At 38.5% G+C, this 22,498-nt stretch overlaps 1 protein-coding gene across 1 annotated transcript in view; it reads right to left on the bottom strand.

Moving 5' to 3' along the window:
- Positions 1-22,498, bottom strand: part of COG2 (component of oligomeric golgi complex 2) — a 35,667-nt gene that overhangs the window by 1,766 nt on the left and 11,403 nt on the right. The window contains exons 7-16 of the mRNA XM_026649685.1: positions 18,768-18,892; positions 16,500-16,626; positions 11,952-12,091; positions 8,794-8,855; positions 7,240-7,391; positions 6,208-6,408; positions 5,277-5,349; positions 4,601-4,743; positions 1,431-1,570; positions 578-758 (exon numbers count right to left, since the gene is read on the bottom strand). Coding sequence (XP_026505470.1) covers positions 578-758; positions 1,431-1,570; positions 4,601-4,743; positions 5,277-5,349; positions 6,208-6,408; positions 7,240-7,391; positions 8,794-8,855; positions 11,952-12,091; positions 16,500-16,626; positions 18,768-18,892 — 1,344 coding nt within the window. The remainder of the gene's footprint in view (positions 1-577; positions 759-1,430; positions 1,571-4,600; positions 4,744-5,276; positions 5,350-6,207; positions 6,409-7,239; positions 7,392-8,793; positions 8,856-11,951; positions 12,092-16,499; positions 16,627-18,767; positions 18,893-22,498) is intronic.

Raw genomic sequence — 22,498 nt, 5'->3', positions numbered from 1 at the left:
TATGATATTTCAAAAGGGAATCAAGTTTAAGCATTGTAATAGTTACTGCTTTGCTGGCATTTTCACAGCCCTTCAAAGAGATTAACTACTCCTCATGTAGTAATTCAAGTAAGGTTGGCAACACATGAGGAAACCAAGGCAGAGGGTGTTAAATGTTCTCAGGGCCACAATAGTTGCTGGGTCAGAGCCAAAATTAGAATTAAGGAAATCCTTGCTCCGGCTCTAGACTCTGACCATACAAGAGGCTTATTTCTCTTCTTATGCTTCTTTCTCACAACAGAAAGTTCTGAAGATTACTGAATTGAATTTGAACAAAGAAACGCAAGACTTCTTCCCAACCCATATAATTAAATGAATAAAGCGGAAAAGTGTAATATATTATTTTAGTTTTTATTTGTGGTAATTGAGAATTGCTTTACGCTTAAGAGATAAGCTTTAATGGAAGTCAGACTAATACAGGCATTTGCATGCAACCTTTTCTAGCAGACCTGAACAAAACTGTAAACAACTAAGACAGGTCCACAAGAAATAGCTAGTGATAACCCTTTAATAAGTAGACTTTTCTCTTCCAACTTACCTGGTCTCCAAAGTACTCAACATCCAGGGCCAACTGTAGTCTGATTTTGTTATCATCACTCATGCCCCCGTTTGAACTAACATGGTTTGGAATTACAGTTTTTCTGGCCTGTTTGAGTCTTTTCAGGCTCTCTTCCATTTTCTTTACAGAGCTCAAAACATCTGATACAGTTTCATAATACCTGCGTAAAGAGAGCGTTAATGGAGAATTAAGTTCCTGCATAAATAGGGATTTCGGGCAAATCGCCATTTGATCCAAGAAAAATGCAAAACAATATGGTATTCTTCTGAAGAATGAGACACACACTCATCAGGATTTTTATAGGGGCAGGTTTGGAGAAAAGAGCTCAGTGTTAAAGACAAGACATGTCTCTTTACTATCCAGCAGTCTTTCTACCCACCCACAAAATACGTGTAATTTCTAGATTTCAAACACTTTGAAGTATCCAATACTTAAATGCCTTTTCAACTATGAGTAATTACTGAAACAATAAAAATACTCAACTCTTATACAGAGCACCTGATTCATAGATCTCAAAAGCTTTTTAAAAAGATGGGTAACCTATTACATGCATTTTAAAGAGGGGGAAAGTACAGCAGAGGTTAAGTACTTCACCCAAGGTCAAACAGTTTGTCAGTAGCAGAGGTGTGAACAGAACTTGGGTCTCCCGACTCCCAGTCCTGCATGTGGTCTACACAAGACCACACTACCTCCCTACGAACATACTTTGCTAACAATGGAATACATTCCTACTTTGTTTTTGCAAATAATAAAAAACTGACCGGTGAGTTAATGTAACAGTTTTGGCAAACACTGAGATTGTTCTGTATGGTTCTACTATCTTTTCACTTACTTTTGTGTGCTTTCAGATAGGGCACTTTCCAACCATTGATGAATCCTGGGTTGCTTCAACATATCCTTGTACTCATTCTGCAGTCGGTAGAAAGGTTTAAGAGCACTGTCAACGTAAGGTGATGCTTTAGTTGGCACCTCCTGGTAAATCATGTAGGAAACAAGGTGGAGAACAGAGCAGATAAATATCTTGTTATTTAAGAATTCCAATGTCAAATATACCACACATGTGAAACGCAAAGTCAATGGCAAAAATGATGTTAACGCTGCTTGGGCATATGTCATCTCCTTGCAGAACGCTGAGTTGAGCCAAACTCAAACTCCTGAAAATCAGCTCTAGGAGAACAGAGGGAAAGTGGCATAGGCAACCTTTCCCTCCCCTCCCCTCTTTGTCCTTTAATAGCATTAGACAGATTCCTGTGGGTGAGAGTGAATAGCTGGTAAAGGGAGGTGAAGTGTGTGTTCATTTCAGCAACAGTGTGTGCATGGATCGACCTTAGATCCAGACCACAGACCTCTGCCACTTGAGCTAACGGAGTGACAGGTAGCGGTAGTAGATCGTCATCCTCTATCTGGACCAGACTGGAGGGGGATGAGAGACGATGCCAGGGGATTTCACAGATATTTGCTGTGGGCACAGTAATGGTGAGACTCAGGAATTGTGGTTCCATTCCAGGCTCTGGAGGGGAGTGTGCTCTAATGGGCACAGAATTTTGTGAGTTTCCCCAGGCTTGACCCCTTCTGCCCCATGCCCCCAACCTGGCCCAGTCCTGTCTCTTCCCTACCCCTGGCTCCTCATCCCAGTCCTACTCTCCTTGACCAGCCAGCCCTAGTCTTAGATACTTATATGGCCCCCACTACCATAGCATCTGAGTGCCTGACACTTTTTAGTGTATTATCCTTACACCACCTCTGGCAAACCCTCGTTTTTCAGAGAGGCAACTGAGACAGACTAAATGTTTTGCCCAAGGTCACACAGGAAATGAAACCAAGTCTCCTGAGTCTCCCGCTAGCAAGGTGGATAAAAATAATTGATTTAAAAAAAATAATAATCTGATTTTTTATTTGAATCAGATTTTTAAAAAGAAAACCTTATCTAAAATTATCATCACCTCTTAAAATGCTGAAATAAAAAATAAGTATGCTGAATCCATGTGCCTCTAGCAACAGCTTTAAGTTAAAGGCTCCTTTTCTATATAAAGACAGAATCATGGGGAAAATATCTAACTTTTGAGGTCAGGCATTAGAAATATGACACAACAGGCCACGTACTGTTTTAAAGGCTTGATCCTGTTGGGAACCAAGGGGCTATGCTTCTGGATGCAAGAGATTGGCCAAAATAATCACCGGCATTGAGACCAGGCCTCTGACTCAAGGAGACACCAACAAGTATCATTAGGATCATTCACTGAGCCCACCTGAGGTCTCATAGTCCTGTTTTATAGCTTCTCCTTACCTGAGCTCTGAGTGGCTCAGTTCTCAATTTAAAGAAAATCACATCACTGAACTGGGAAAAGTCACTAGCTAAGCACCTGGAACCTGGAAATGCTAAACCAGCTATTGACAAGAATAGCTGCTTCTGAAGGCACACAAAAAATATTTTCTTCATTTGTGCTAATTCATTCAAAGTTGAAAAATCAATTGGGAGTTGAAAAAGCAGGAAAACTTGCCTCTCCCTTTCAGTCTATGAATAAAAATGAGGAGGGAGGGGATGAGATCTACTAGTTTTAAAAGTCTGAAGGGCAATTAAGTAACTTAAGAGACTGTCTCATTTTCAAGAGTGAGTAGGAATTTATGCTCCATTTATTTTCAGTTAGGCATATTCAAAATTTTTCCCAGGCTGACCTGAAATAATCAATGTAATTCATTGATTATAGTTAACCCCTCTATTTAATAAATCAATTACTTGTACATGAAACATTTTGTTAAGAAGTTCATGTATCCAAAACATTTTACATAAATGTTTTAATAAAAATACATTGTATATGTTGTTTTATGTTTAATTAAATTCCAGTTACCATCCTAATGCAGCTTGACAGAAATCATGAGCAAAAACTGAATTATCTAGAAAATAAGCAATATATGATTCACCATTTTCTAACATACTAAAAATGTAAAATTAAAAAAAATCTGAAAATAAGCAGCTATATAAATGCTTAAATAAATGTACATAAATATAGAGTACCATCCTCGGTAGCAAAAAGATGTACCAAATATAGTGAATCAGTAGTAACTCAACAGAGGATGTTGTGAAGGCCAAGACACTAACAGGGTTCCAAAAAGAACTAAATACATTCATGGAAGATAGGTCCATCAATGGCTATTAGCCAGGATGGACAGGGATGGTGTCCCTAGCCTCTGTTTGACAGAAGTTGGGAATGGGCAACAAGGGATGGATCACTTGATGATTGCCTGTTCTGTTCATTCCCTCTGAAGCACCTGGCATTAGCCACTGTCAGAAGACAGGATACTGGCCTAGATGGACCTTTTGTCTAACCCAGTATGGCCATTCTTATGTTTTAATGGTTATATCAACCAATGAGAACGCACCTTTCTTTAGAAATTAACTGAAGTACAAATGGAAAAGTTGATTAAAATCGATTATTTAAATCAAGGCTTCCCCCCACCCAAAAGAAAATAAATTCATGAAATGAACAGGCTTGACAGAATCAGTTACTAAAGCTCTCTATTTGTCCACAAAACAGATACAATCATACCTAGCCATTGTGCTTACAACTGGGACTTAGGACGAGACAGGTGAGGGGACTGTGGAGAACAGGACCAAATCTAAGGATGAGAGGGCAGATCAGTTTCCATATTGTTTCCAATCTACCCTGACAATGGTGCCAACAGCTGCAGTGGTGTTTTGCCTCAGGGGCACTTGCCACTTGAAACCAACTATTCTCTAGGACACGTAAGGGTGACAGCAGGTTTTAGCAACTATTGTCACACTTCAAAAGCCAAGTGTGATATTTTACTTAAAGACCATATTAAAGTTCTCTTGAGTGTGGCAAGAATGAAATGGTGGCAGGAATTAAACAGTCACAAAGTAGGGGTATTTGCAAGTAGTTATAGGTAGGTGTGGTAGAAACCTAGAATACATCAGCTGGTTGTATTCACAGCCTAAGCCTTTCATGAGAGCACTTCTCTTCACATGAGCTCAGCACTGACCTTATTGGTTCTTCTATAGTGTCTTGGTACTTCTAGTGCACTTTTCAGATAACTGAAGCAGGACTCACTCAAATCCTGAATAATTTTATTATTCAAGGTAGGCATGGAGGCTGATATAGAAGCCTGAGAGTCTTCCAAGGCTCCTGTTGAATTACAAATGTTGAAGTTGAAACTAAGCTACACTGGCAAGCCCCAAACATAAGCAAACTTGTGCAACCCTTCCCATCCCCACTCCATACATATCCTAGAACAAGATGTATTGTAACAAAGACATTTCTGTATTATTCCTGCAATCAAATCCTATATTTAACATTACACAGCTTAGGCGATATCTACTAAAAGTCCATTTCACAGCCAGAAAAAAAAAGGGGGGTGGGGGAGACGATCATCATATTAATTGCTTTCTAGTGTTGGTAATAGTAGAGATGAGGCAGAGTCACAAAGTGCAGGTTCAGATACAAACTCTCCCAAAGTTCAGTAGAATTTTTTCCAGCTCTGAAGCTCCCATTCAGGACTATTTCTAATTAACTGTTCTAGTCCATATTAGATTTTAAAGAACTGTCAAATGGTATATATTTTTTTAAAACTCTTACTTATAAATATTACAAAAATATACATTTACATAATGTTTTCCCTTTGTTTCCCAAATTGTCTAAAATCAAACTCCCACCTTTACCTGTGATACAGGATATATTCTTGAAGCCAATCATTTCGAGTTTTGGTCTGGTAATTTCCAAGAGTTCAGGAAGCTGAACAAAAACAGATATGCATACAACCACTATTATGAACATATATGGGTCTATTCTCTCAAGGTCTGAAAATCTCCCATGCGTTAAAAGGAGAGACTTATGTTTAAATACTGGGTATATTTTTACCGACTATTAGATGGGAATCAAGAAGACCAGAACACGACATATGCGAGAAAATGGCATTAAGCATTTGGTGCCCTCCCCCCACCATGGTCTTTCAAGGCAAAACATTTAGAATTAATGAAACACAGTATTACTCAGATAACAAGCTTGCTCCTTCAAAGGTTTTAGGAAGTTCAATTTAATCAAAAGCTCAGGAGACCCTCCAAGCAGATCTGTACAACACAAGCCACCTGTGAGATTTATAATTATGCTTTAAACTCATTGTTACCAGTAAAACCTTGCTGAGGCTCAAAGGTTAAAACAGTAAATATTTGTTTAAACCAGAAATAGCTCAAAACATGAAGCCTGATTTCGCACTGTGCCCCTGGACACCAGGTCCTTGCTGTTCATCATTCACTCAAGGAGAAGTGCAAGACTGAGGCAGTGCTAGCTGGTGCCAAAAGTGAACAGAAAAATCTGGTTTCAGCAGTCAGTGCAACAGCTGCTGAATAATTCATTTTACTGAAAAACTAGACTCCTTAATTACCTGTACCTGGACTGGTACCTCTGTAACCAACCATATCTGAATAAAAACAACACAGCCTCCCTAAAGCTTTGTTGCTTGTGATACCTCCCATACTTCAACTATGCTAGTTCAGCACTGGTAAATATTTAAGAAGTTGTGAGCAATATGCGAAACAGTATTGACATGTGGTCAATGAAAATGTTATCGTATGTATAGTAGCATGTACTAACCTGCTCCGTAAGTCTATCCAGATCTGCAGCAACATACACCAACTGAGTATTGGATATAGAAGGTAAATGCTGTGCTTCTGGAGAAGCACCAATTCCCTGGTCCTCACTGGGATTTGGGTTTACAGAGGATTCCTTGCTACCGGTTGCCACAGATTTTTTGTTGTCCTTTGTACTTTCATTGGAGATGGGCCTGAGCAAAAGCTGTAGTAGCCAAGTGAGAAATGAACATCAGTCTTTGAGAAAATAGTTTCAGCTGAGCTCACAAATGCAGTGTATAAAGTCTTCCGCAATTTTTTCCCAACACAGTACAACATTTGCAGAAGTTATAAGCATCTAAGTTTCTCTTCTGCCCTGTTATACTTGACTTACATAGGGTTTTTGTTTGTAATATTAACAAAAGGCCTCAGAATATCTAAGATTGTACAGCAACATCTCAGAACCCTGGTGTGTAAAAATCAATATATCTTTAAAGAGATCTATGTAACAGAATCTGTTCTTTGGGCCAACATCCATAAAATGAGGTGATGACAGTCAAACCACTGTGTCTGGTTTAGATTGCAGAGATGGGGAGAAGAACTTGACTATGCTTTTTCATTTCACAAAGGATGTTGCAATTTTCACACTTCTAAAAATGTTACTCCTGTGAACATTAGGGGTTGCACTGGCTGATTTTCCCAGCAGTATAGTGACGCTGTCAACAACTGCCATTTTTCATTTGCAACATAGAAGAATTGAAGCACGAGTATCAGTCCCATTATAATGACTTGAGAGGAGACAACTCTGTAAGTGGATTGTCTCTCTATAGCACTTTTTCATATCAGTACTGTTTCAAGATAGTTCCTGACAACCATTAACAAATTTCATGCAATATCTTTTTTAGTTTTAAGGCTCTATTTAAACTGCACTTGATACACATTTCTTAGTCTAAAAGGTACTAATATATTAGAAGTTAGAGATTTAAACTGAACACTTTTCATTGGTATGTATATGCCATCAATAAGTATCAATGGCATAAGAATGTAGTTGTCTTACCTCATTAATGAACACAGAGTAGCGTGCTAAAATTTGCAGTGTAAATTTCCATAGGCGGTGTGCTAATAATGGTAAAAACATCTGATCTGACCAACACTTCAGAAGACTCACCCATACCAGGTGAGTGGCCAAAAGGCAATATGAGCTTCCAGCTAAAAAAATAATTAGGGAATGATGGTTATTTACTAATCATGATTTAAGATCTTGTTTTGAAAATCTTATTTTTCAAAGCTTATGGAACTGTACTTTTACTGTTATTACTTTTTTTTAAATCAAAATATTTTGAACTTTAAAAATCACTTCAAAATTATTTTCATCACCACCAAGATAATTTACCAAAATTGTTTAAAGCCAAATTTTTAATATCAGAACTACTTTCCCCTGGATCAAGTGTTCGTTAACATTTTCAGAACTAGTTTTAGTTCTCCTATCAGGTGGATAGTCAGTAAATATAGAGACAATGTAGTTGAACTAAGGGCAAGATTCTTATATCACCTCTGTGTTGCACATTTATGCAATGTTATCTTATCAGGTTTCACAAGGTACATTTAAAAAGTTACTAAGTTGACTGAGTGCATGAAAGTTGCCAATCAGAGCAGCAACTGTTTTATGTCCTGACAACACAATGCAATAAACGGCAGCTGTTATCACCGTTTGGTACTAAAGGGGTGTTAAGTTCAATAAGTAACAGCTATAATTACATGAAAACTTTTTAAGTAGTTTTGGCAACAGAATTATACAGTTTGCAAATGAACAGTACTTAGCTCTCAATACTTTTCATTTAATTTCTAAGATTAATGCATAAATCCTAGAAACAAAAGCAACGTGCCCATATCTCCAACTCTGCTGTCCTGTTTTTTCATAATCTTTAGCCCTATGCTTAGAAAGTTTGTTTCATACAGATTATAGAGACTAACTCCATTTAAAAAACAAAACAAAAAAAAAACCCAAAACACTTTCACTGCCTTTAATGTTTCTTTTAAAGGCACTGTACGTTTCTCTCCTGGCTCTTACCAGAGCACCAGTCCTTTTCCTCCATTCTCATTTAATATGTTCTGCCTCCTAATTCACTCAATTGATTATAAATTCACTGTTCCAGCCTCCTAATTCACTCAATAGATATGAATTCATTGCTACTGCCTAATTTCTGGCCAGTGTAGCAGACAAATGACTCCTGGAGTTGATGCCAATATCGCTGAGAGTAATAAGTGCATTTGCTGCTTAGAAATGGTCATTTCTTCCTCTCCTATTCAGAACACTACAGTTATGAAAGCAAGATGTGCGTTCCAATAGCATGGCATAATTTTTAATTGCATCTTCTAGGAGCCCTACAGTAATTTAGATCCCTCATCTCATTTGTATAAACCAGGTATTGCTATTTGTAGTAATGAGTTGGTCTAGCCCTCTTAATTGACTTACCAGTAAAAAGACAGACATTATTTTAAGATCTAAAGCTTTGTGTGACTGATTACTCTAACAGACAATCACCATCACTACCTGGAAAGAGTTTTATTTACATGATAAAAACTACAAGTTTTAGTAAAGGAAGTTTACCTGGTGCCTCTTCTAGGCTATCTGAAAGTGCAGCTTCTAAGGCTCCTGCTACCTCTCTAAATCTGACAGAAAGAAACAAATATTGTTCAATATTACAAGTCACAAATTATTTAAACTGGTGTCTAAACACGCCTTATACTATCAGGTATATAAAGAAAGAAGGTGCGGCTTTTTTTGGGGAGATTTTTTTGGTTTTTACTTAGTTTGATCCTAACTGGAAAGCATTTAAAAGAGAAACAATGGAATTTTCCAAGCAGAAATGAAGTGGGAAAGAGATTAAAGTTATAATCTTAAACATCCTGTAAAAAGCAGCAAGTTTGAGGACGTTTCAGTGTCTATAGTTTTAGTAAGAAACACTAACTTGTTTATTTTATTGCTTTCACACTGAAAAAGTCAACACATTGTCTCACTTCTTACATTTACTTTAGTTAACCTTCAGGTAGGTCACATGATCACGGTGCCTGTAGCTTTCTGCATGTTTGCTAATGACCAGCGAGTGGCACAAGGTTCTGCAAACAGTTCTGTACCTGGTAAAAATCAATAGTTCCTCCCAGGATGCCTTGACCTCATTAAAAAAAAACACACAAAAACAAAAAAAACCTTTGGGGGTTATAAAAGCAAAAGTCAGTACTGAAAACTTTCAATTCTCGTCTGTCTGTTTCAACATACATTACCTAAACAGAGTACACAGCCTAAAGATACGTATCTGTACAATACACTAGACAGATCCTGCACTGCAATTTTCAGGAGAGTGTTGGTTAAATAAGGTTAATACCAAAATATTTTTAAACTGTCCTGAAGCAAAGCTGTTGTTTTAGTTTTGCTCACAAGAGGACTTCTTTGTCACTGGCTTCCCCTCTTTTTGCTGCTATTGCATCACAGCCATTTCCAAAGAAGTTTCACAAAACCCTATAATTGCCCACTATACGGTTTCTTTTACCTTCTTCTCTGAAGCATCTTTTATTGTCTACTGCCAGAGATAGACTAGTGGACTAGACAGACTAGTGTGATCTGGTATGGCAATTCCCATTTTCCCATCACAACAGGTATATAAACAAATGATCTCGGAGCGTTAAGTAATGAAGTACTATTCCCAACACTGATCTATCATTCTTATTAATTAGCAATTTGTGAAGAATACTTTCAGATTTCAAGAACAAGAAATATGACAATGAACAACTACCCGAATCTGATATCATGAAGTCCTATGGCCTGTGTTATACAGGATGTCAGACTATACGATCAAAATGGTCACTTCTGGACTTATGATCTATGAATCACTGCCGAACTTGCAATGATGCAGAAGGATTGTAACACATTTATGTATCTCATCTCACCCCACATTGTTCTTTTCATAATGCTAGATGTGCAGGGGGAAAAATCAACAGGAGCCTTAACTTTATGTAAATTAGAAAAAGTATGAGATTCCAATATGACGATTTCAACAAAATTCCTATTTAATATGAGTGTGAGAATATATTTCAAAGCTTTAACTAAACCAAAAGGCATTTTTAAAGCATAAACTTCCCTGATGTAGATACATTTTCTGATTTTACGTATAATCAGTTAGTATTATTTTCATAGCTTGTGTGATAAAAATGTTCAAAATAAAATATTCAAAATAATTTCTGAATCCTGTCACAAAGTTTCAATACCTTCAAAAGATGAGCCTGGCATCTTAAATTGATAACTTTGTTAGATACTAAAATTCACAGACTGAACAGAGTCACTGGATTTATTACAACCACCTGCAATCCACTTAATCCCCTGCACAGCTTTTTTTTCTTCCCCCTTTCCGCTCTATGACTGGAGTGGTGATAATGGAACACTTCACCTTGAATGGTCCCTCGAAACGTACGTTAGCTACTTACGCTAAACCATCACTTCCACCTTATACCTATCTAAGACACTGAATACCTTTCCCAGACTTGAACAAAAGCTCTGTGTAAGCTCAAAAGCTTGACTCTTTCACCAACAAAAGTTCACCAATAACAAAATATTACCTGACCCACCTTGTCTCTCTAATATTCTGGGACCAACATAGCTACTACAACACTGCATACAAGGAAGGCTTTGGACAGGCACCCATAGGTGGATATTTAAGAGATTATGCAAGGGCCATTCACACCTCTTACCATCTGAGCTCAATGGCCTAGCTTTGGGGGGAAGGGAGGGGAGGGGACAAGGAGGGAATCCCAGGTTGTAAATATAGGAGACAATCTGAGACCAAGAGCTTCTGGTGGGATGAAGCTGACACTCTCAGGGAGGGGACACTGGTTTGTTGGGAGACAGGAAAGAGAGACATGCCCAGGTTCTCTGCCAGGGGATGACAAGCCTCTAGGTAAGAGAGGTGTGTAGACCTTTATTTTACAAACCCTTATCTCTTATGCTATACTTCATTCTTACTGTTAAGATTACACAACTATTTATTTTTAAAGGCTCTTTTGATCCACTGTGTTTACCTCTGATCATAAGCTCCAGAAGGGAAAACTGCACGTACTGAGTCCAACTGGATTTGCTGAATAACCATAGCTGGTACACAGGCTACTTTAGCTCAGGACCTGGTCTAAGAGTGGAGAATTGCGGGATTCCACCCCAGAAAAGGTAAAGTCATGAGACCTAACACCTATGGAGGTATACTCAGTGAAATGAGAGAAGGGGTTAGATGTACAGCTAACCCATAACCATGGCAGATTAATTGATATGATATTCAACCCTTTATTTTAGAGCTTTTGAAAAACAGAACTCTACCATGATAGCAAGTTTATTAAGCATTAATTCCAGGAAGAAGATAAGCAGAGACTGACCTATAGAAGATGCACAAGGTTTGAAAACTAGTCTAGACCAGTCCCTGGCAGTCTTATCAGCAGTGAGACTCTGTACCAAACTCAATTTAACTGTAGCTGGTTTTCTGGCTTGTCGAACTCAGTGAAAGCAGTATAAAATAATTACATGCCCTAGTAACCAGTTGCAGTATCCATGCTTTTTCTTCAGATTTATTTAGATTTTGGCTTCTTCTACATTTTAAGAAAGCTGCTTTTATGTGACAAGTACAGCTCCCAGGGATGGAGGAGCTTTGGCTGTGGGCTACATTCTTTTGCCATGGCTAAACTTTGCTTTTGCTTCTTCCCTTACAAGTAAAAAAATCAAATACTGACCTTATTTGGAAATAAACAGGCAAATTCCACTTATTGTTAAAACTGTGGTAGGCAGGATGCAATCTTAATCTTTTCACGCTGGCCTGCGATCCACACTGTCGTTCAAATCTCTGTATAAAATCCATGCTTATAGTGTATTTCTGTATGAAGAAAAACCACATTCTGACTACTATACTTCAGAGTTTCCTATTAAATAGTCAAGACTGTATGCGGATTCTATTGTGCGGTCTATAAGATTATAGTTGTACTCATTTCTCAAAGTCAGCTGACACTTCCCCCACTTCTAATCTCCATAGGTAGAGCTACACTGCAAAAACACCACTCATGGCAGTGATCTCAAAGCCCGAGACTACAGTCTTGAGCTCAAGCTTCAGTTCTAAAAATAGCCATGTAGATGTTACCGCTTAGGTTGGAGCTTGGGCTCTGAAGCCCAGGGAGGAGGTGGGTTTCAGAGCACAAGCAGGAACATCTACATAGCTATTCTTAGCGCCATAGCATGAGCCCCATGAGACTGAGTCTATAAATCCAGGCTCAGAGACACTCTGCCACAGGATTTATTTTGTAGTGTAGACATACCACATAAGGCCAGAGCCTGGGCTACAATGGAACTGAAGCAATCATCCAGTTTATTCCATGGTGAAGGGAAATGAGATTGACCCCTTCACCACGAATTATGCCATGAGTGTGCAAGTTCCACAGCTACACCTCCCTTTCATTGGCGCTCCAGACTTGTCCGAGTATACTGAACTAACAATTCAGAGGTGCTCCAGGACTTGTGAGCGGACTCAGTGGTCTGGAAGTGGAAGAAGAGACACTCCCATGTTGCTCAGTGTTAGGAGGAGAAGAAGGTGGGAGCAGGTGATTGCGGGATAGTGTCAGTGCCAGGCATGTAGGGATAAAGCTGTGAAGTAGGAATGGAAGGAACTGGTGTGGGCAGGGAAGGAGGAGAGAATTCAAAACCGATTGATAGTATGAGGTTTACTTTGCACTATAGGCATAATACATTAGGCCCTTATTTTAGGAAGCTGTCTTAGATGTTTTTGGTTGTACACAGATGTTTTACAAATAAGTAATTCAGAATAACTATCTAGACTACTTCCTTTCAGAGTTGGGTATCTCAAGTGGGATGTTTACAAGTACCTCAAAGCTATTCTGCATCCATTCTCAACAATAAGCTATTGTTAACTGACTCAACAGGAATAAAGTATGTGATTCGTCAAGTCATACATTCTGTGTTTTGCAAGGCACAAAGCTAAGAACCACCTGAGGAAAAGGAGATGCATTCTGAGTAGTGCTTTGTTACTATACAACATTTATGCACTATGTCATACAAAAAGAGTGGCATTTATGTAATGTTAAGGGTGAGTTATCCAACAGAAATTAGGAAATGCAGAGTTAAGGTTAAAATCTGCCCTTCTTGCTCATTCTTTAAAGTATGGTCTCCATACCATACATTTGCCAATAAATATGTAACAGAATACAAATCTGAGTTTCTTAACAACCTTATATATAATAAGTTAAAGTACAATACAGTCTTAGAGACTTGATCTAATTTACACATCTCACTGAGATATCAAAAACAGAGCTGACGAAAACTGCTTCAGCAGTTTTATGAAGCTTAAGGTTGAATTGGTCTAACATTCTAAGCCATACTAGCTTTGAAGTCATCTAAAAAAACCTGAACGAACTTAAACGTAACTTAAAATACTGAACCAATTTTATATGAACTTGGCTTGTTTTGAATTAGACAGAATAAAACTAACATGAGTTAAAGACTACAAGACATTAGGGGTATGCCCACACTGCAATTAAAAACCTGCAGCTGGCCTATGCCAGCTGACTCGAGCTTGCAGGGCTTGGGCTAAAAGGCTATAACTGTGGTGTAGACATTTGGGCTTGGGCTACAGCCTGTGCTTCAGGCCCCAGTGAGGTGGGAGGGTCCCAGAGCTCAGGCTGCAGTCCAAGCCCAAACATCTACACCGCAATTAAACAGCCCCTTAGCCTTAGCCAACTGGCACGGGCCAGCTGTGGGTTTTTCATTGCAGTGTAGACATAGCTTAAATGCCATTTCTTAGAAGAGCTTAAAAGCATTTCTCTGGTTCTTAATAAAGGCATTGTGTGTAATAGTTAGAGCAGGGGCCTGGGAGTTCTAGCCCCAGCCTTCTTACTAAATTTGTTTGTCTACCTTGGACAACTTACTTCAGAATACAAAAACAAGGCAAAAATTTTCAAACCCGGGTGCCTAAAATTAGACTCCTAAATTCACATTTAGGCCCCTAAACATAAAAATGTCTGAATATTCAGAAGTGTTGAGCAGCCACAAAGCTCATTGAAGTAAATGGGAACTGCAGATGCTCTGCCTTAGTCAATCTAAAAACTAAGTTGAAAGTGGCTTCTGTTATTGAACCTGCTTCTGAGACCCCGCGCCAATTTTTCGTCAGTTTATAAACAGTTTCTTTTCTTAAAGTATTTTTCCATCCTCTTTTGCTGTGTGAAAAAGCCACATAAGCAGGCAATACTGTGTACAGTGATATCCTTAGTGTGAAACTTACTATATACAAATTACTGTCAAATGCATAATGTAAACGAACTTTAAAAGCTGTAGAAAGTTTATTTCCTGTATCTTTGGCATTCAAAAGTCAATGAGGTCAATTTCATTTGAGATTCAGTATTCCAATATCTGGGTTACAAACAATGCAGGAATTATTTTAAAAGTTCTATGGAATTTATTTTAATTCCTGGAAACATTTCTATTGGTCTTTTAACAACAATGGACCTTCACAGCATTTTGACACTTGAAATTTTTATTTCTTATTGATTTTAGGTTAAAATATTTTAATGACTCATTCAGAACTGCTAAATTCTCACTTAAGTAGTCAGTTGGGGAAGTACTCTATTTTGATTGCATGGTGTAACTGAAGGTCAAATTCTTTTAATCTGGATCATGGGTCAATATCAGCTTAATTTAAAAAGGCAAGCTTTTAAAAGTTATTCTTTTTACATGGAGATAAGCTTTCGGTAAAGATACAAAGATTCCAATTTAACCTGAGCAGCATGAAGGATAAAAGCACTATGCAACTGATACACTGTCATACACAGGGCATTCAATGGAACATTGAGGAGCAGCTGATGCTTTATGGAAAATTGAAAAGCATTCTCTTTAGAAACAAACACACACATACACATTTGCTGTATTTCCTTATCCGAGACAGTTGCATGAAAACAGGATCTCTCTTTCTTTAACCTCCTTATGATGCTTGTCCCTTATTTAAGCCCCGAACCTGCAAACACATGTGCTTAACTTTAGGCATGTGAGTAATTACATTGTGTGTTTACAGGAAGGAGACCTTAAATTCTAAGAGAAATTGATCTGTTTTTATTACAGATAGTTTTGCATGAACATAGGGAGAACCATTTGACAGATACACCTACATATGCAAAGAGTTCAACATTTTCTTAAGCAGTCCGTTTGCACTGATGTACCTGGTATGCCTGCTCCCTCTCCCACCTTGAGATCATTTGTTACTAACAGTCACCCCACCATCTTAAAAGGAGTAATGTAAGAATCCTTATCAATAGAGCTAGTTACAAAGAGGATTTAATCAATTAAGAGAGTCACAAGTAAGAAAAATAAACCCAAAAGAAAGCTATTTTGACATTCTGGTTTAGATAAGGACACAGGCATCTCACCATCTGAACTCATGATAAAGCAGAAGGCTTACCATTTCCTAGTTTGTCATCTGTTCAGATGGCAAGCTGCATTCTCTATGCCCTACTCTACATCAGATTGAGCTTCCAGCTGACAGGTATCAGTAAAATGTCATCTCTCACATACATACAGCAACATTGTTCACAATTATGGAAAAACTGTAGTGACAGGTATTTCCATACACTTCAGAATCCATTTTTGAACACACACAGTAAATATTTATGACATTAGAAAAGTAGTTCTTTCAAGAGGCCATTTCTCCAAAGTCTTATTTATATTCACATTCCCTCAAAATACTTGAATTATTCAAGCTACCCTCTGAAACATCTTTAGTCACAGCATTGTTAGTGATGAAAAAGACTAAAGGTTGAGAGAGAAAGATGGGATTTTTTTTTTTAACCTTTCCACAGTAAAGGACAAGTCACAATCAAATGCCAAGTTGCTTCCCAGATGTTTAACTAACCCAACAGCTGTCTCTTTCTAGCAGTTCCAGCCTTAAACATTCAGTTTTCCCTTTCCCTCCTTCATTTACATTGTGTTTTTCTATAAACTAGAGATATCTGCTGTCTTGCAAAGGTTAAGACCAAATTCACATGACCGTACAGGTCCCACTAACTTCAGCACAAGTTCTGCCCAGGCATCTGAAAGCAGAATTTGCTCCTAAGAAAGTTAAAATAGAATTTAAACTATCACATGATCTCTAACATACATCTTATTCGGAGGCATGCAGCAACATGAATTTTCACAAGAGAATCTGAAAAAACAAGCTAGAGAACATGACACACACAAGTTCTTCCCCACATCAAAGTTATAGCAAATGTAAAAACATGTAAAATTACCTCATGAAATACATCTGGGTTTCCAGGGTTAAAAAGTGATGGTAATTTTTCTTCTAAGCCACGTACTATTTCTGGCCACACTGAATTCACTAAAAAATCATATCCAGGAACAGTATTTGCTTTTTCACTGCAAGAAGATAAATATTTCAATTATTCCAATTTTTTTTCCCCCTCAAAAAAAGGTAAGTTTCACTCATGAAAGTTCAAATTTGGCAATAATGTTAACCAAAACTCAGGAACTACATTATGTAGTTTTCCTTAATTAGAAAAAATAATTATATAGGCATGTTTGAACTAGTTTTCTTTCTGTGTTTTTCACAATTTTCGTATCTATTATGTCTATGTTGGCGCACCATATTTGAGACAACCAGATTTGTTCCAATTTAATACATTTTCTAGAAAAACAATAGTTTTATGCAGAAGCACATTTTTAGTAAATTCTGGAAAAACAAATATTTATCAGTAAAAAAAAATCCTACTCTAACGTGTATGTTTTAAAGTTTCAACAGTTCACCCATCAATCAGAGGCCAAATGGAAATAGGATGTTGGGAAGAAAGGGAATTCCTCTCTCTGCTTCCTCTGAGTCTCATTTCTACATGCAGCAAGTGGTGCTATGCTTCCAAGTGGAAGGTTAAAAGTTTATCTTGAATTTCCCAATTCAGAAGCTGACAGAGCAGAAAAAGAAAGCAGCATTTATAATTCTAGTAGGGTACATCAGAGTAAATACTAAAAACATTCTTCTATTAAAAGAAGGATTAAAAATATTGAGGGATTAACAGAATTGAGATATTAGTAAAAATCTAAAGACGTGTAAAAAGCACAGCAATAGATGGCTAAATAGAAAAGTAATTCTGCAGTCTCTAGAGACTAAATTCTAAACACTGCTAATTATAGCAGTCTACTACATTAACCAGCCTCTGAATAGATAAATAAATGGATACAGTTTAGCAGACTTGAATTCTGTACGTTTCAAAACAGGCAGTTTAATTGTAACAGAAATTAAACGTTTTTCAGTAGACAGCAAAAAGAGGTATACAGATCAATCAAATCTGTAGTTCCAGTACATATAATGAATTAGTCAAACCTATGGGAGTAAACTAATAATTCTTTTCTTTTTTGTTAAGCAGACAATCCAGTAACTTTGAAAACTGAATTTTCTAATAACTTCCTTGTGCCCCTCTCCTTGGATGGAGGACACAGTCAAGTTCCCTCGCATCAAAGAAAAATCTATCATATAGTATTGTGAATGATGAAAGAAAACCCAACCATTGGTTTACAGATAATGACCATGGCAACCACTCCTTCTGGGGAATACTATCAGAGGGGGATGGGGGTTACATCCTCAGTAGGCCCAGTCTTCATTCTGGAATGAACCAATGCTACAAGGGCTGACTGGGAACTAGATCCTGGAGTTTTGGTCAGATTTCCACCTGTTTGTAGCTTGACGTGAAAGGCAGTGATGCCCAGCTACTTGCACCTCAGGAAAATGTCCTAGACTTCCAACACAGCAGCATAGGGAAAGGACTCATCGTATCAGTCACTCAGCAGATTGTTTCCTTGCCAGAGATATCAGTCACATGGACAAAAGTGTCATTGAAGGAAATGAAGATATGACAGACACCTTCAGCAATCTGAGGTTCCAAGCTGATGACCTGCTCTTCCTTCTTCTCCTTAAATGTATGAGGTGCCGTTTCCAGGCACCCTACAGACAGGGGGAAGCCACCCTAGGGTCAGGGTGCTTCAAAACCCTGGCCCAGACCCATTGCCTGTATAATGGGGGCAAAGAGCAATCAAAACCTCCCACTGGCTTCTCTGAACAATGTCACTTCCCAACACAACTGGGCTTCTTGGCGACTCTAGCCCCTGGCTTCCTGGAGGCCTAGTACCCTGCTCTGAGGGCTTTCCCTCTACCCTTTGAGGTGGCTGGGCCCAATCGATAACAGTAGGGAAGGTTCCAGACAGACTGGCTGCAGAAGGCCAGGGCTGCTGCAGGGTCAGGCCAAGCTGATGGACTACTGTAATGGTACTCAGTTTCATTATTGTAGTATATCGTTTCTCTTCCTTCTCAGGCCCAGTGCTACAGCATCAGGAAATCTTGTTCACAACATTTTTTTAAAATGTGCAGATATAAAAGAGAAACAGTATTGATTTTAATCTTTAGGAAAGGACAGGCAAATCCTTTGTGTATTGTAGTTAAATATCATACAGGTCATTCAGAAGTACTGGATAATCAACAACTGTTACAACTATAGCGGACAACCTGTTACCTTGACATAGCTCCCCCTGTTACTTCACGCAAAAGACGGCAATGGTGAGGAACAAACTCCAGCAGTTTATTGTACATCGCCTGCAGGCCATTGGGATGAGATTGAACGTACTGTTCCACAATCACCTGCCAGGAAGAGTTTAATGTGAAACATCAGACAGGAGAACATGCAGAGAAAAAACAATCAGATGTAAAACATACACACACTGAATTCAATAAATATTACAACTTCTACAATGTAATGCCCATTTTGAGTTATATATTTTATTTATCTTATGTAGCACTCTGGTTGGCTTAACCAGCCACTGGAATCATTCAAATGTGATTAGAATTGTTGTATTTAGGTGCTTCAAAAACAAAACTTTAATAAGTGGACTAGAATAGGAATGTAGCAATACACAGAAAGCTCATGTTTCACGAGTCCTAGTCTATCAACCTGCTCTTACTTACTTATTGTAATAATTTGTCCCCCATAAGATGCATAGGAATGGAGTTATTCTAAGGGGAAATGTTAGATTAAAAATGATGCTTAAAGACATTTCTTTATGTATGTTTACCAAAAACATCTGAGATTATTAAAATCTAAGAACTTTAAAATTGAATTTAGTTTTCTACTTTCTATAAATTTTTTGCAGCTCTCAACATTGTTAAACAGTCAGTTTCAATCAACAGTACTTTCAGGTTTGCATACATTGCCACAATAGCTGGATTGCAAACGCCACAGTGGAATGTTTCTTGTAAACTTTTAAATGGACTTAAAAAAAAAAAAAAAAAAAAAAAAAAAAAAAAGAATCACGGAAAATTTTCTACCGGTTTTAGTTTTTGTAAGAACAAGCTTTCCAAATCCTACAATTTAGTCTTGGTTGGGCCCTGATCAAAAGCCTACTGAAGTTAACTGGAGTCTTTTCACTGACTTTAATGGACATTGGATTGGGTCCACAGTCCCTTTCAAATAGCTTTTTATTGTCAGTTTTTAAAATCAACCCAAGCTACAGTGAGCTTTAGTTACAGGGTATTTTACTCTTTTAGGAGAATTATTATTTGTATTAGTGTAGCATGTAGGAGCCCTAGAACCCCACTGTGCTAGGCACTGTACAAACACAGAACTAAAAGATAGATTGTAAGCTCTTTGGGGCAAGAACCAAGTATAAAACAATACGAAACAGATAGATGCAATATTGTCTATTTTCAATGTTGTCCCATTGATTCCTTGTATTCCCCATCCATCTGTCAGGATATTGTATATTTCCCCTTTTAGTCCTTTAGGATAGTAGGTAAGTGAAAGAAGGGATCTTGGGAACCTAACATAATAATAAACAGAATTTCTTGCCTTTCCCATGGTTGTTTTGGTTTAACTAAGGATCTGAAAGCAGTACTTCTAACGGACAAGGTCAGGGCTCTATTCTTTTCCCCTTTCAAGACCCAAAGGTTGTTCCTTAATTTTTAGTGACTCTGCCCTGTGAATATTTGGGTACATGGGTGAGAGATGAGTCGGAATGGTTCATAACAGCTTTCTCTCATTTATTCCAAAACTGTTACAGGTTTCATCCCTCTCTCTGAGCAGAAAAAAGAACACGTTCACTGTTGTGCAATGTGGCCACAGCTCCACTGATATCAGAAAAGGAGACTACTCTTCCACAACAAGAGTGAAAGAACCATAGCTAAAGGGGAAACAAAGCCAGCTATTAGCCTCCAGATGCAAAGGTATCTCTCATTACGTAATGAAGAAATCTCCCTAATTTGATCCATAAAGAGTCAGCCATGCCGTAAGCAACTGCTACACAGATCAGCCCCTGGGGCTAACGTAAAGAATCACAGGTGTGGCAATCAGCAGCTAAAAGGAACTGAAGCAGAACAACCTGAAGTAGTATTTTTAGGACACTTCTGCCCATCTGCCTGGATCTTCAGGGAAGCAGGCTAGGCTGAGGAAAGGCTACTGTACAGCCCCAGGAACAAGAGATCACAATATGGGAACGTGCTCAAGTATTTGAGAAATAAAATCCCTTCGTTACTGATTTTGATAAAGAGATGTTGTTCTGCACCTTAAATATTTGTCATCTTTAGCAATACACCAGTCACAACATAGCATAAATAGGACTGTTACAAGAACAGCTTGCTCTGTCCTAGGAGAAGGGAGAGAAAATGCAGTACCACTCAGCACCTCACACTGCTCAATGGCAGCCCCTTCAACTGAGAAGAGCTTTATTAAGTCTCTCTCAACTAAGAGAATGGTGGCCATAACAGAGTCTAAGGGTAAAGTAGTGTGAGAATGAACGATTAAATTGACCCACAACCCAAAGCCACCAGATAAGGAGGAAAAATATTATGCAGTACAGAGAACAACATGTGAGGGTAGGAATGATTCCTTACTGCTCACAATAATGCACACAAGGAGCATACATTATGAATATTTTGTTCTTTAATAGAAAAATTTACATATATGTCATCAGGTATTATTGAGATGACTCAGGTATTATACATGCTTTTCCCCCAAGCAGACATAGTATGAATAGGCCAGATCTTTCAGAACTATTAGCAGTGTTGAAAGCTTTAAGATACTAATTTTAGTACAGTAATTTTAAAATTCAATCAAAAAACAAGGAAAGAGTCAATGAGCAGCCTTACTGAATATAATTTAAAATAGGGGTTTACTCAGATCCCAGCAGGGAGTGGGTGTCCTCTGAAACAATATGGAGGTGTTACCTGTTCCTGGAAAGAATTCCTAATTGGCTGTGAAGAAAAGTGTATAAAACTTGAAGAGCTAAACCTCCTATATTAACTTTCAATAGAAAAAAAACTATTTTAAATATGAGAACATGTAGAATAGCACTTCCTAACAACTTGGTAAATGATTTTTTTTATATATATATATATATATATATATATATATATATATATATATACACACACACACACACACACACACACACACGTACAGTAACTCCTCACTTAAAGTCGTCCCGGTTAACGTTGTTTCGTTGCTGATCAATTAGGGAACATGGTTGTTTAAAATTGTGCAATGCTCCCTTCTAACGTCGTTTGGCAGCCGCCTGCTTTGTCCACTGCTTGCAGGAAGAGCAGCCCGTTTCAGCTAGCTGGTGGGGGCTTGGAACCAGGGTGGACCGGCAGCCCCCCCATCAGCTCCCCACTCCCCTAAGTTCCCTGTGCAGCAGCTGCCTGCAGTTCAGCTGTCCTCCCCCCCACTGCCATGTGCTGCTCCTGCCCTCTGCCTTGGAGCTGCTCCCCGAGACTCCTGCTTGCTGTGCGGGGGGCAGGAAAGGAAGAGGGGGGCTAATGTCAGGGTGTCCCCCTCCCCCCTGCTCCTGCACCCCACTTACCCCATCTTCCATAGAGCAGGGGGGATACACCAGGGCTCAGGACGGAGAGAGCTTGCAGCAGCTGCGGTCTCAGCAAGCTGATCTAATTAACAAGGGAGTGTACTTAAAGGGGAAATGCGCATCTCTCTCTCACACACACATATGGTGTGTGTCTCTGTCTGCGATGTCTCCCCTCCCTCCATTCCTGCTGCCTTGTAGAGAGAGAGTTAAACCTTGAGGGCTCAGCCAATTGCTAGTTCATCATTTAGCAGTAAGGGAAATATCCCACCCTCTGACTCCTCCACCTCAACCAAGCTTCACAATCATCATCACTGTGTACCAGTATTAAATTGTTTAAAACTTATACTGTGTGTGTGTGTGTGTGTGTGTGTGTGTGTGTGTGTGTGTGTGTGTG

This window comes from Terrapene carolina, unplaced genomic scaffold (assembly GCF_002925995.2).
Source record: "Terrapene carolina triunguis isolate 2854851 unplaced genomic scaffold, T_m_triunguis-2.0 Scaffold85, whole genome shotgun sequence".
Lineage (NCBI taxonomy): Eukaryota > Metazoa > Chordata > Testudines > Emydidae > Terrapene > Terrapene triunguis.
This window is presented reverse-complemented; position numbering and strand designations above follow the sequence as displayed.